The 12,896-nt window shown below is 38.2% G+C and overlaps 1 protein-coding gene across 1 annotated transcript; it reads left to right on the top strand.

The window, feature by feature from the left end:
- The first annotated feature begins 1 nt into the window (after position 1).
- Positions 2 to 10,027, top strand: LSM1 (LSM1 homolog, mRNA degradation associated). The gene is made up of 5 exons (XM_023737873.1): positions 2 to 127; positions 2,070 to 2,172; positions 3,925 to 3,993; positions 5,249 to 5,364; positions 9,518 to 10,027. Exons 1-5 carry the CDS (start codon positions 2 to 4, stop codon positions 9,686 to 9,688), a joined length of 585 nt encoding a protein of 194 aa, XP_023593641.1. The 3' UTR covers positions 9,689 to 10,027.
- Positions 10,028 to 12,896: the final 2,869 nt, after the last annotated feature.

Genomic DNA, 12,896 nt, shown 5'->3' with positions numbered 1-12,896 from the left:
CATGACACCCCACACACCCTACTACCTTTATTCTGCACCCCACCCCACCCCCAGCCTCCGCCAGTCCCGGAGCTGTGGAATTCACTCCTGGTTGGAGGAACGGGGCAGCCGAGGCCTGAACACGAAAGTGTCCTAGCAGACTTCTTCCCCGCCCACTGTCTCCCGCCTGCAATATTTCGAAGTACTGTACTAGGTTACCAAAGGATGGTTAAGAATACTTAGAGAAACGATCCATCGAGAAACAACACCAGTTGGACTTAATTGTCAATTAAACGGAGCCTTTATTCTGATGTAACCCATGCAATCTTCTTTTATCGTGAAGCTCTTAAGCACTTTCAGGTTATGGTAGGAGAGACCAGTGCTAGAGATGGTATTGATATTTTTGGAAAGACTGAGTCACTTCAAACTTCTTTTTTTTCTGTTAGACAATTTTCTTCTACTTTTACTGGCACCTCCCTTCTTCCTACTTACTACCCTAAAGGGGAGCTCAGTCCTGTACAAAAGTAAGAGAAGCTACTTAGCAGTTGTCTTGTCTTTCCTTTTTCTAAACTTGTTCTCTGTGGAGTATTCCTCAAGCAACATGTTTTATCATTTTAATCGTGTGATTTGTCTCATTAACTTGTAATTGCTGCAGAATGGTTTACAAACAACTCCAGACAAGTCACAGCAGTCTCTTATTGTTATTGTCTGTTGCTGAGAGTATGCAAATTGCAGCGAGTCTATGATTAAATTCTTTTATGGTTGTCTGCAATCAGTTTTTTAATCCAGATTAGTTATTTTGCTATTGAAGGGAAATGTAGTGTAAATTGGACCAAATCCATAAATGAATAACCACTGTGCAAGTCTGTCTGTAATGTGTAATGATTTTAGTTATCTGAGGATGCCCTTTTTCCCTCACCTCATTTGTTATATATCTAAATTATTTGAGGTCCCTAACACATCCTGCCATTTTACTAAAAATCATTTTTATTCTCAGGTCTCTAATCCCTACCTATGTGTAGATTCCATGCCCCCTCCCTTTTTTTTTTTTTTTTTGCCAATTCAACATTTTTCATATGTACAGTTTGTTGTTGTATCAGCTCATAGCCCCCCATGTCATACAATTTAGTGACATCGATTATATTAATCATATCAGGACCCTTTCTTTACCTAGAAGTTTGAAGCTGTTTGATAATGCACCCAGCTCCCCCACACATACATTTTCCTCCTGTCTCCTCAGTCTTTCTGTATCTTCATCGATCCTCATTTGAGTAGATAGTATTCCTTTCGTTCTGTTTGTGCATATATTTACGCTCTCCTTCCACTTCTTCTGGAACCTTGTTTCATTAATATCCTTTTTTCTCTTCTATCTCTCTTTCCTCCTGGATCCTTCCCTTCATGTATGTTCTTGTCTGTCTATGCTCAAACATTTTCCTCAGCTGTGTCTCCCCATCAAACTCCATCCCTTTTTTCATATCTTCACCCCCAAACCTCTTTAGTTATCTCTGTTTTGACTCTGCTTTCTGACTACCTGTGATAGACCACAAGGATGCCTGGTGGCACAGTGGTTTAGTGCTTGGCTGGTAACCCAAAGGTAGGTAGTTCAAACCCACCAGCTGCTCTGCTGTAGAAAGATGTGTAAAGATTACAGCCTTGGAAACCCTATGGGGCAGTTCTACTCTGTCCTGTAGGGTCACTGTGAGTTGGAATTGACTCAGCAGCAGTGGGTTTGTTTTTGTTTGTTTGTTTTGGTAACAGATCACTTCTGTTACCCCTGCAATCTATTGTTGTTTTTTTGTCATCACCACCCTACTGAAGCTGCTTTCTTCAAAGTCATCAATCAGCAGCTCTAATGCACTCTTCTGAATTCTCTTCCTCACTGCAGCATTGTTCATTATCACCACGACATTCTTAATTCTGTTCTCTTGACTTCTTTGACACTGGTACTTGCTGATTTTCTTACTTTTCAGACTTCTACTATTCCCTAAAATAGGCAGTCTCTTGGATTTCATCTTTGGTCTGCTTCTTTCTTTAAATATCTAGGAGACCTGGACTATAATAATTAAATCACCTCCTTGTGGATTGTCCAGAATTGCTCTAATTCTGACCTCTTTGGCATTCCAGTCCTTCATTTCCAACTGCCTGCTGACTTTCTACCTAGATGTCCTGATAGCACTTCAGTGTCACAAACAGGTAATAACCTTCCTCCCTAAGCTTGATTTTTTATTCCCAACTTTTGGTAAATAATCCTTCTTGACATGATGACTCAAAATTCATATCTTCTTTAATTCACCTCTTCAACACCCCCACCCACTCACACATACCACAACACAAACTCAGTTAGCAAATCCCATCACTTCTACCTGTACAGTCTTAGCCTTTTTATCGTCTCTGTACCTTGATTCAGTTCTCTTCTTCATGTGTCAGATATAATCTGGAAATAGCCTCCTAACTGCTCTCCCTTTTCTGCCTGATCAGTCTTCAGTGTTTTCTTGTTCCCGATGAAATAAAGTCCAAACTCAGCCTGGCCCCTTTCTGATTTCATCTCCTGTTATTTCTCTTCACACTCTCAACTTTCAGCCCTTTTTTTCTTCTGCCTCATTTATAGATTTCCCTTGATTTCTCCTTCCCTGTCACTCTTTCCATGCCCAAAAACTGTCTGCCTTTCAGGATCCAACTCAGATATCTCCTCCAGCTAGATATAGTTTCTCTCTCTGACGTCTCCTATAATTAAAAATTGCTTGCTTTTGGTACTTAATTAGAGCTCAAGGAAGACTATAAATTCCTTCAGGGCAGAATCACTATCTTGTTCCTATGTTCTGCTTCTAGAAAGTACTTTATACGTGGCATTAAAGAAATGAATTACTGGCATTTCTAGTGACTGGCTTATTCTCATTCTTCAGATGTCAGCTCAGAACCACCTCTTCAGAGAAGTTTTCTCTCACCAGCTTTTCTTCTGTAGCTACTTCCCCTCTCTCCTCATCATACTACCCTGCTCTCTTGTTTCTTCTTTCATTGTACTAATCACGATAGATAATTTTCTTATTTGTCTTTCCCTATCAGAAATAAAAATTCATAAGGTTGGTAACTTTCTGAGTCTTATTCTCTGCTGTGTATCTAAACCCCAGAAAAGCACGTAGCTCTCAATAAATATTGAATTTCTGTTCCAGCTTATTCTCAGAGTCCCTATTTTAAATGTCTAGGCATTGTTTTTATTTAAATCCCAAAGTGTGTGATAGAACCTCATCTTTTAAATTGAGGGGAAAATTATTCTAGATTTAAGATCTAAAGACAATCTAGACTAAATTTCTTAATTTGCAAATGTAGAAACTGACACCTGGAACAAAGCCATTCCTGGAAACCACCTCCTAGCCAAACAATAGACAAGCACATAACACCTGGGAGGAACATACTCCCTAGAACGATCAATTATACGAGATTAAAAGGGCATTATCTGCCCAAAAGGAAAGATGAGAAGACAGGAAGGGGTATGAAGTCAGGCCGAAAGAAAATGGGAAACCCAGGGTGGAAATGGGGAGAGGGGAGAGTGCTGACACATTGTGGGGAATGAAACCGAGGTCATGAAACATTTTATGTACAAATTATCAAATGGGAAACTAATTTGCTCTGTAAACATTCACCTAATGCACAATTAAAAAGAAAAGAAACCAACACTGAGAAGGTTTAAGTGTCAAACATCAGGGTATAGAGCCAGTCTCGTCCTTCCCATTACTATACTACGCTGATTTTTTTCACCACTAATCTTCTAAATCCCAGGCTGTCTCGGCTCTCTCTCCACTTTTCAAATGAACTCCATTTTAGCTACATTGGAAGAGGAAGTGCTGCATCTACAAAACTGCTATTAACTTTATTTCTGCTGCTTCCCTGTAAACTCGCTGAAGATAACAGTTCTCATTCTGAAGATCTCTTTTTTTCTCTTCCCAGAAAAGCACTTGGTCCTGCTTCGAGATGGAAGGACACTTATAGGCTTTTTAAGAAGCATTGATCAATTTGGTATGTATCACTTACGGACTTGTCCTTCTCTTATACTCTGGATAGTAATCGCTGCCCTTCGTATTTTTTTTGTGTGTGTGTGTGTGTGTGTGTGTGAGATTTCATGTTGAAATTTTATCTGTAACTCTTTTTCAGCTGTCTGGCATAATGGAACGCTATTTTGAGTCAATACATCATTGTTTTCTAAATTATGAATAGGTGGTTCAGAAAGCTTGTATATTTACAAGTTTGTGTTTCTAAAACTGGTTTTCACCGGAATATGTGATTACAATGTTGTAGACTATTTTTTTATTTCCCCCATTAGAGGGAGCCAAATGATAGAAATAAGCTCAGTCCACTGAAAAAGCTGTTCATTTGTACATTGGCTTGGGTGCGACTACTCTTCATAGCAGTTGCTGCACTGAAGGTAATCCCTCCCTGTCCGATGAAAATTGGGTAGAAGGCATTTTCTGAAGCTTTTAGGGACTGCAACACGAAGCTCAAAATTTTACACATAGGGATACGTCAGACTCAGGAGTCTCAGTCTTTGTTTTGCATCCTATATTTTTCTAAAGTAAGAGATATGTTTCCTTTTGTTTCAAAGGACTTCTCATTTCACATTGACATTTGTTGAACCTTAGGCCACCAAACTTGGGCATGAGGAAAAACAGCTTACTAATTGAAATTAAAGGAATTATAAAAGATCAGAGCATAAATTTCGGCTTTTCTTCAAAGACAAGTAGTATCCAGTTGAAAGAAGAAAAATTACTCTTAACTGATTAGGGTTCATAAACCATGGTTATCTGTATTAGGTTAAATGAATCCTGTTAAGTACTAAAACAAAGTTAAATCTTTGGTACATCATCACATACACATACCCACACAACATAGAAAAACTGTTTCTTTCTAAAACTAAAGTTTTAATCTCTGCAGTTTTTTAGGCTTTAGAGTTTTCAAGTCCCCTACTCATATTTTCTTACGGCTATGCTGATATTAGCAATTAACTGATAAAGAGATTTAACTTTCTGGACTTACTCATGTATTAGTGCAGCATAATCCCAGATACTCTTCCAGTCTGTAGTTATTTAACGTTCTCCTGAAGGATGTGTCTTACTCAAAATAGTAGAAGATTGTTTGACATTTTAGCTTTTCCCAGAATTAGAAATAGATTATGTCAGGCTAAATCTTTTCTACTCATAACAACTGTGATTGAGTTATGGACCTTTACCCAATAATTTGAACTAAATATCTTTGTTTCTTCCCTATACATTTATAGCTAACTTAGTGCTACATCAGACTGTGGAGCGTATTCATGTGGGCAAAAAATACGGTGATATTCCTCGAGGGATTTTTGTGGTCAGAGGAGAAAATGTGGTCCTGCTAGGAGAAATAGTAAGTGAACACTGTTAAGCTGCTGTGGGTTTTTATATTCATACTAGTTATGTTTCTTTTTGTCTTTTCAAGAGGGGGAAATATATTTTCCACATTTTACGTAGCTTCTCCCAGACAACCACCAAATTAAGAAAGGTATAGTTGTACAGAGGGAAGCTAGAGAGAAAATTAACTTTGTTTCAGTGCCTTTTGGTATTTTAAAGATTGTGATCCCATTGGTAGCAAAAAACATTGCCTTACCTGATTCCATAAAAAATACTGCCCTATACAAATATGTTCATTAATACATTATTTTTGTTATCTATAGTAGCAGAAAATTGAAAAACCTTGATGCCTAGCAAGAGAATAATTCAGTAAAGTATGATTTACATATGTTTGAATATTTTACAGTCATTTAAACAATTGGTTACAGATAGTTTTTTATTATGTAAGGTTAACTAGTGGTGGTTGGGGGAAGGGCACATTGCATATGCAGTGGGATATCCATATTTGTGTGTATTTTAGGTAAAAGTTTACAGTGCAAATAGTTTGTCATTCAAAAATTTATACACAGATTGTTTTGTGAGATTGCTTGCAATCCCCGCAATGTGTCAGCACTCTCCCCCTTTCCCTTTATACCCCGGGTTCGCCATGTCCATTCGTCCAGGTTTCCTGTCCCGTGATACCCATATTTTTTAAAGGGGAAAGAAAATGACTATAGGAGAGACCTGTCTGTTACCCATCCTGAGAGTGGAGCTCAGCTTCCCTTGGATCCTTAGCTCAATGCCAAGGAGGGAGGTACCAGTGTATCTGTGCCAGGAAGACCAGCTGGCAGGTGAAAGGTTAAACCAAATCTTCTGAAGTGTTGCTGTATGTATTTTTTTATTTATTGTATATGAATATATAGATACACACACATATGGACAAAGGTATTTGAAAACTTTTATATACATAAAACTGTTAGAAGTATTCAGACTTTTTTGAAGTAGAAGAAGATAGCACTGGATTTCGTGTTTTACATGAAATATTTACTTTTTAAAAGGACCTTATTTAAAACCTTTGATTTGATCTACTGCTGTGAATATTGGGTTTGCCAGGGGAAAAAAAAAAATCCCTTTAAGGCTAGTTGAAATTAAGGGCTAAACCAGCACTATTTTCCTATTTCTTACCACATTTGCTTATTTTTTTTCTTTGTTTTTAAAGTTTTCAATAGAGTTTCTCAATACCTAGCTAAATCTTAAAGAAAATTTATGGAAGTCTTTGGAGTGGTTTGGTTTGTAGCTGTTTTTAACAATAACCCATTAGAGAAAATGAGATAATTCTGCCAGGTTCAGGTTGGTTTGAGACCTCCTGTTAGAAACAGCTGAGATGACTAATTAATAAATCAATACTGTACAAGTGCTGTTGTGAAATGTATGAAATACTCTTTTCTTTCCAAAATATTTTCGTGGTAGATACTTTTGGTTAAATTTATTTGTTGCATGTTTAAGCATCAGAATTGTCATTTCCTTGTACCTTGTTTTATGTAGACTGAAATAAAGCAACCTAGTATGGGCGCACAGTCCTGGTGGCACAGTGGTTAAAAGATCAGCTGCTCACCAAAAGGTCAACAGTTCAAATCCATCAGCCTCCTTGGAAACCCTCTGGGGCAGTTCTGCTCTGTTCTATAGGGTTCCTATGAGTCGGAATTGACTCAATGGCAACAGGTTTAAGTTATGGTTTTAGAATGGGGGCAGGGGCACTAGTAAATGACTATAGTCTACTAGCATAGTAGGAGAAGCCAACCCATCTTTGGGTGCTGGGATTATGCGTGATTTTTTTTTTTTTTAAAATACTTTTTTGTATTTAATTTTTAAAGAGGGAACAAATTACTTTGATATCAGGGGAAAAGATTTAAGTTAAAACATTTATACGTACTTTGCTTCAGTTTTATAGTAATAAACACAACAGTTGTGCTTTTTGTGCCAGTTACATTGGCACAGTTGTGCCCATAGCTAGATGTGTATGAGAGGAGAAAAAAGTGTTTGTTCTTGAAAAATCATTGTTTCCTAGGATCCTTTTGTGGGGAAAAAATACTCTTTTTTTTTTTTTTAAATATATGTGTTATGGTTTGGATGCTGCAGAATTTTTACAGCGGCATCACTAGAGAAACGTGATTTGGGAATGCTTATATAATCATATGACTCAACAGTCAGAAGAAATTATGTACCAACTCCAGGAAAACTCATACCCAGAAACCATGTAGATTCTATAAACAAATACATTGCTTAAAAAGTCTCTGGATTCTGCCTCAAGGATAATGATGTGTACAGCCTTAAGTAACACATCTGATTATTGGGAAGCAGCATCATAACAACTGACTCAATGAATAACATATTGAAAAACCCAAGAGGCAGTACACTAAGCTAAGAACATTGTCTTCCCTTCAGCGACTACCCATGGGTTATTAGAGCAGGCTACACGTGACAATATATATCTTGCTGGGTGCTGTTGAGTTTTGACACACGGAGGGGCTAGCTTATGTAATTTGGGTGGCTTTCATTCTAACCTCTGTGGTGAAAGTCCTGTATCTGATATGCCACTGCCTGTGGGTTCTGAGACCTTGGCAGCATGTGAAGATGAGTATCCAGTTGATAGGTTGGGACATCTGGAGTTTGTATGTGTCTATGCCTTACCAAAATTGTATACTTGAAAGTCATAGAGGAGAAAGGGTGAGAAACAAGAGCACCCGTCTGTATAGGCTTTCCATGATACAACAATGTAGAATAATACCTGTATTTAGGATCTGTGTATTTTAAGGAGAATAAACAGTCTGTGAATAGTGAGAAACTCATAGCAAGGTTCCTCTGCATTATGAAGTTTGTTATTAAATGTTTGTAAAGTGTTCAGAAATAAAAATAGTAAGCATATTATGTCATATTAAGTGAAAAAAAACCTCACAGTCAATATTTGCATTGTGGGGTTTTTTTTTTAAGTTAGTATATACCTAGAAAAATGGAAGGATAGTCATCAAAATGTTTTCTCTCCATACCAGAATTATAGGTAATTAAAAATTGTTTTTTCTACTTGTCTTTTTTCTAAATTTCCTACAATGAGAATATATTTTTAAAATAAGGAAAAAAATAATTTTTTAAATTAAGCAAAGAGTTAAAATAGTGGAGAAATATATTGGGCCCAAACTGGTTTAGTAGCCTAGCTGGTCTGCTAAGGTTTTCTCTAGAGGTCTCGTTGCCATAGATGGAAAAGCGGTCTTCTGTTACAATTTAGGAGCCCTGGTGGCACAGTGGTTAAGAGGTCAGCTGCTAACCAACAGGTCAGCAGTTGGAATCCACTAGCTGCTCCTTGGAAATCCTACAGGGCAGTTCTGCTCTGTCCTGTAGGATTGCTGTGAGTTGGAATCAACTCAGTGGCAACAGGAACAGGTTATAATTTAAAGACTCATGATTAATGCAACCAAAGGGCAGTTTATCGCCTTTAAAGGCGGGGGGCGGGGTGTGTGTGCTGCTTTGAATCAGTGCTGTCTACCTTCTTACTGAGAAACAGCCCCCAGATATTAATCTGGTTTTGATAATGTAAAAGTACGAAGCATATCTAAAGTCATTTTGGTCTCAGTAACTTCTCTCTTGGATTCTCTGGGGTTGGGAAGATAGCTGCTTTAAGAAAAGTTCATCCTTGACTAATGTAAAGTTAGTTCTTGACTAACTAGAATTTTGGATAACCTAAAGCTTTGTTAAGAGCCTTTGTGGCACAAATGGTTAAGCACTGGACTATTAACTGAAAGGCTGATGATTCAAACCCACCTAGAGGTGCCTCAGAAGTAAAGCCTGGTGACCTTCTTTGAAAAGGTCACAGCCTTGAAAACCTTATGGAGCAGTTCTGTTCTGCACACAGAATCAACTCAGTGCCAACTAACAACAACAAAAGCTTTGTTATACACACTGATACTGATCCCTATTACCACATTTATATTTATATTAAGTTAGTATTCTGTAGTAGTGTTGCTAGCCTTTTCTTTGAAAAACTTAACTGTCCCTAGGGGGAAGGATATTTCAGCCCTGTCACAGTTAAGAAAAATAACCCAAGCCTAATGTAAGAATCCATTTGCATTTAGACATGTAATGTTTTCTTATTCTTGGTCTTCAGGTGACATTTTTCAAACCTGCTTGTTTTGTAGGACTTGGAAAAGGAGAGTGACACACCCCTCCAGCAAGTGTCTATTGAAGAAATCCTAGAAGAACAAAGGGTGGAACAGCAGACCAAGCTGGAAGCAGAGAAGCTGAAAGTTCAGGCTCTGAAGGATCGAGGTCTCTCCATTCCTCGAGCAGATACTCTGGATGAGTATTAAGTCTTTCCTCAAGGGCAGTTGCTCTGGGGGATAGGAGCTGTCACTGAAATGAAAGTGACGTCCTGGTCACCTTTGACCAGAGACTGTAGAATTTTGAAAAGTCATTTTTATTTTGAATTCCTTCACTTATGCAACATGAAGAAATCATGTGGCTTTTTGTTTTTTGTTTTTTTTTTTTTTAAATAACAAAATCATTGTTTAAAGAAACAGTGGCATGGACTCCTTTCCCACATCACTGTGGAACCAGCAGTTACTTTTTTATATTGCTTTCCTTACCCCAAATTAGACTTTACAAGAAATGTTCTTCACTTACTTGTAAGTAAAATATGAATCTCAAAACTGTCAGTATTATCCTCCAAGTTTGAATTGCCTCCAGTGAATAGATTAAATTAAGATTCTGCTCTCAAAGATATAAGCAGTCCACACTGGGATTATCCCCTCTGTCACAATTTTAAGTTGCTAGTTACTTATAAAGAAATATTTTTATACTAAATATCTTGGGGGGTCTTCTTCTTCCCCTCTTGCCTTTTCATGTTCGTCTCTGGTAAGAAATACAAATTTTCAGGCTTAAGGAAAGAGATTTCAGGTAAATTTTCCAATAACTGATTATAACAGGAGCCTAATATTTGAGAAGACTCAAACTTGGATGACTCAGGTTCAATTCCTGGCCTGTGCACCTCCTGTGTAGCCACCACCTGGCTGTCAGTGGAGGCTTACATGCTGCTATGATGCTGAGCAGGTTTCAACGGAGCTTCCAGACTGATGGACTAGGAAAAAAGACCTGGCAATCTACTTTAGAAAACCAGCAGTGAAAACTCCATGGATCACAATGATCCAATCCAGTTGTGCGAGGGGCCACCATGAGTTGGGGGCCAACCTGATGGCAGCTAACAGCAACAACGTTTGTGAAACACTGTCACTCTTGCTGTTCCTGCTTCACCAACAGCTATTCCAAACTAAGTTCCCATGAGATCTAACATTTTCCTAAGGTGGCTTTTTCTTAATGTTCTGTTAATCTGGTTTGATTTGCTAGCCCTTTGGGTTGAATCTTGAGCCTCTTGTGCTATGATCATCAAAAAGGAGCATATAAAATGGTGTTTTAGTGACTGATAGATCCAGGCTATTCTGTGTCTTTGGCCAACAGCCCATAGGGATGCCACTTTTTTAGTGTAATTGTTGAACAGCAACGATTGTTTAACGAGTGTAACAGAGTGTGGTTTAGTGGACATGGTCTGACCTAGGAATTAAGAGACATAGGTTAAAATCTGACTTTGCTCCCTCTAGAACATGGGCTTAAGCAACTCAGTCGTTCTCTCTGATTCTCAGTTTTTTTCAGTTATAGAATTACTCCAGATGTTTATTTTTTTACAGTCTGTTGATCAAAGACTTCCTTTTCATAAGATATTTATATCTAGCTCCTGTGCGTGAATTACGGTCCTAGGTGGTGCAAATTGTTTGCGTTCAACTGCTAAACTAAAGGTTGGTGGTCCAAACCCACCCAGTGGCACTGCAGAAGAAAGTCCTGGTGATGCGCTTTCATAAAGATTACAGCCAAGAAAACCTTCCGGAACAGTTCTCCTCTAACACATGGGGTCACCAGGAGTTGGAATCAATGGCAACAGGTTTGGTGTTTTGGGTTGATGTGTGAATTATAGTATTTAATATATTTAACATTTTACGAGCCCAAATGTTTTTAAAATTGTCTAAAATGCCTGTAAACCATATGACTTCTGAACTGTTCATTATTGGTTTGGTTTTCATATAGGTAATTTATGAAGAAACAGTGCACTTAATTTATCTAGTGTGTTTTTCCCATAATCTTACTGTTTAATAGCCAGAATTTGTTATTACCCATGTTGTTAGGTGCCGTCGAGTTGATTCTGACTCATAGCAACCCTATGTATAACGTAACAAAATGTTGCCCGGTCTTGCACCATCCTCACAGTCATTGCTATATTTGAGCCCATTGTTGCAGCCACTGTGTCAATCCATCTCGTTGAGGGTTTCCTCTTTTTCTCTGACCGTCTAGCAAGCATGATGTCCTTCTCCAGGGACTGGTCCCTCCTGATAACATGTCCAAAGTAAGCAAGACAAATCCTGGCCATCCTAGCTTCTAAGGAGCATTCTATCTGTATTTCTTCCAGACAAAGGCAAAAAACCCATCACCAACTTCTGAAAAACGTGTAGCTTTATCTGACTACAATAAGATACTCTCCAAGGGGCAGCAGAAAAACAGCATTTGTTTTTGTGAGCACCTCTCTTTCAAAACATCTCTACCTTCTTAAAAAGATTTGGATTCACTATAGTTACCTCCTTAAAAAGACAGGAAAGAATGAAAAGACCAAAATGGATGTCAAAAGAGACTTTGAAACTCGCTAAAGAAATGATGAAGTAAAAGAGCTGAACAGAAGATTTTGAAGGGCAGGTTGAGAAGACAAAGTATTACAATGAAATGTGCAAAGACATGGAGTTAGAAAACCCAAAGGGAAGAACATGCTTGGCATTTTTCAAGCTAGAATGGAAGAAAAAAAGCCTGAGTTGCAATACTGAAGGAAGCTATGGGCAAAATATTGAACAACACAGGAAGCATCAAAAGAAGACAGAAGGAATATACAGTCAGTGTACCAAAAAGAATTGGTCAACATTCAGCCATTCGAGGAGGTAGCATATGATCAAGAACCGACGATATTAAAGGAAGAAGTCCAAGCTGCACTGAAGGCATTGGCAAAAAGCAGCTCCAGGATTGATGGAATACCAATTGAGATGTTTCAACAAACGAATGCAACTCTGGAAGCGCTCACTCGTCTATGTCAGGAAATTTGGAAGACAGCTATCTGCCCAACCGACTGAAAGAGATCCCATTCCAAAGAAAAATGATCCAACAGAATGTGGAAATTATCGAACAATATCATTAATATCACACAAGTAAAATTTTGTTGAAGATAATTCAAAAATGGTTGCAGCAGTACATCAACAGAGAACTGCCAGAAATTCAAGCCAGATTCAGAAGAGGATGTGGAACGAGGGATATCATCGATGATGTGGGATGGATCTTGGCTGAAAGCAGAGACTACCAGAAAGTTGTTTACCTGTGTTTTATTGACTACGCAAAGGCATTCAACTGTGTGGATCATAACAAATTATGGATAACGTTGCAAAGAATGGGAATTCCAGAACACTTAATTGTACTCATGAAGAACTTGTACAC

Source organism: Trichechus manatus, unplaced genomic scaffold (genome assembly GCF_000243295.1).
Source record: "Trichechus manatus latirostris isolate Lorelei unplaced genomic scaffold, TriManLat1.0 scaffold00109, whole genome shotgun sequence".
Classification (NCBI taxonomy): domain Eukaryota; kingdom Metazoa; phylum Chordata; class Mammalia; order Sirenia; family Trichechidae; genus Trichechus; species Trichechus manatus.
This window is presented reverse-complemented; position numbering and strand designations above follow the sequence as displayed.

What these genes read in the sequence shown, in the direction of transcription:
- LSM1 (XM_023737873.1), top strand. Translation starts at nt 2, where the DNA reads ATGACACCCCACACACCCTACTACCTTTATTCTGCACCCCACCCCACC. An exon ending in CACTTCAGTGTCACAAACAG is followed by an intron (nt 2,173 to 3,924) that starts GTAATAACCTTC and finishes TTCTCTTCCCAG; the next exon opens with AAAAGCACTTGGTCCTGCTT. An exon ending in TGGTCCTGCTAGGAGAAATA is followed by an intron (nt 5,365 to 9,517) that starts GTAAGTGAACAC and finishes CTTGTTTTGTAG; the next exon opens with GACTTGGAAAAGGAGAGTGA.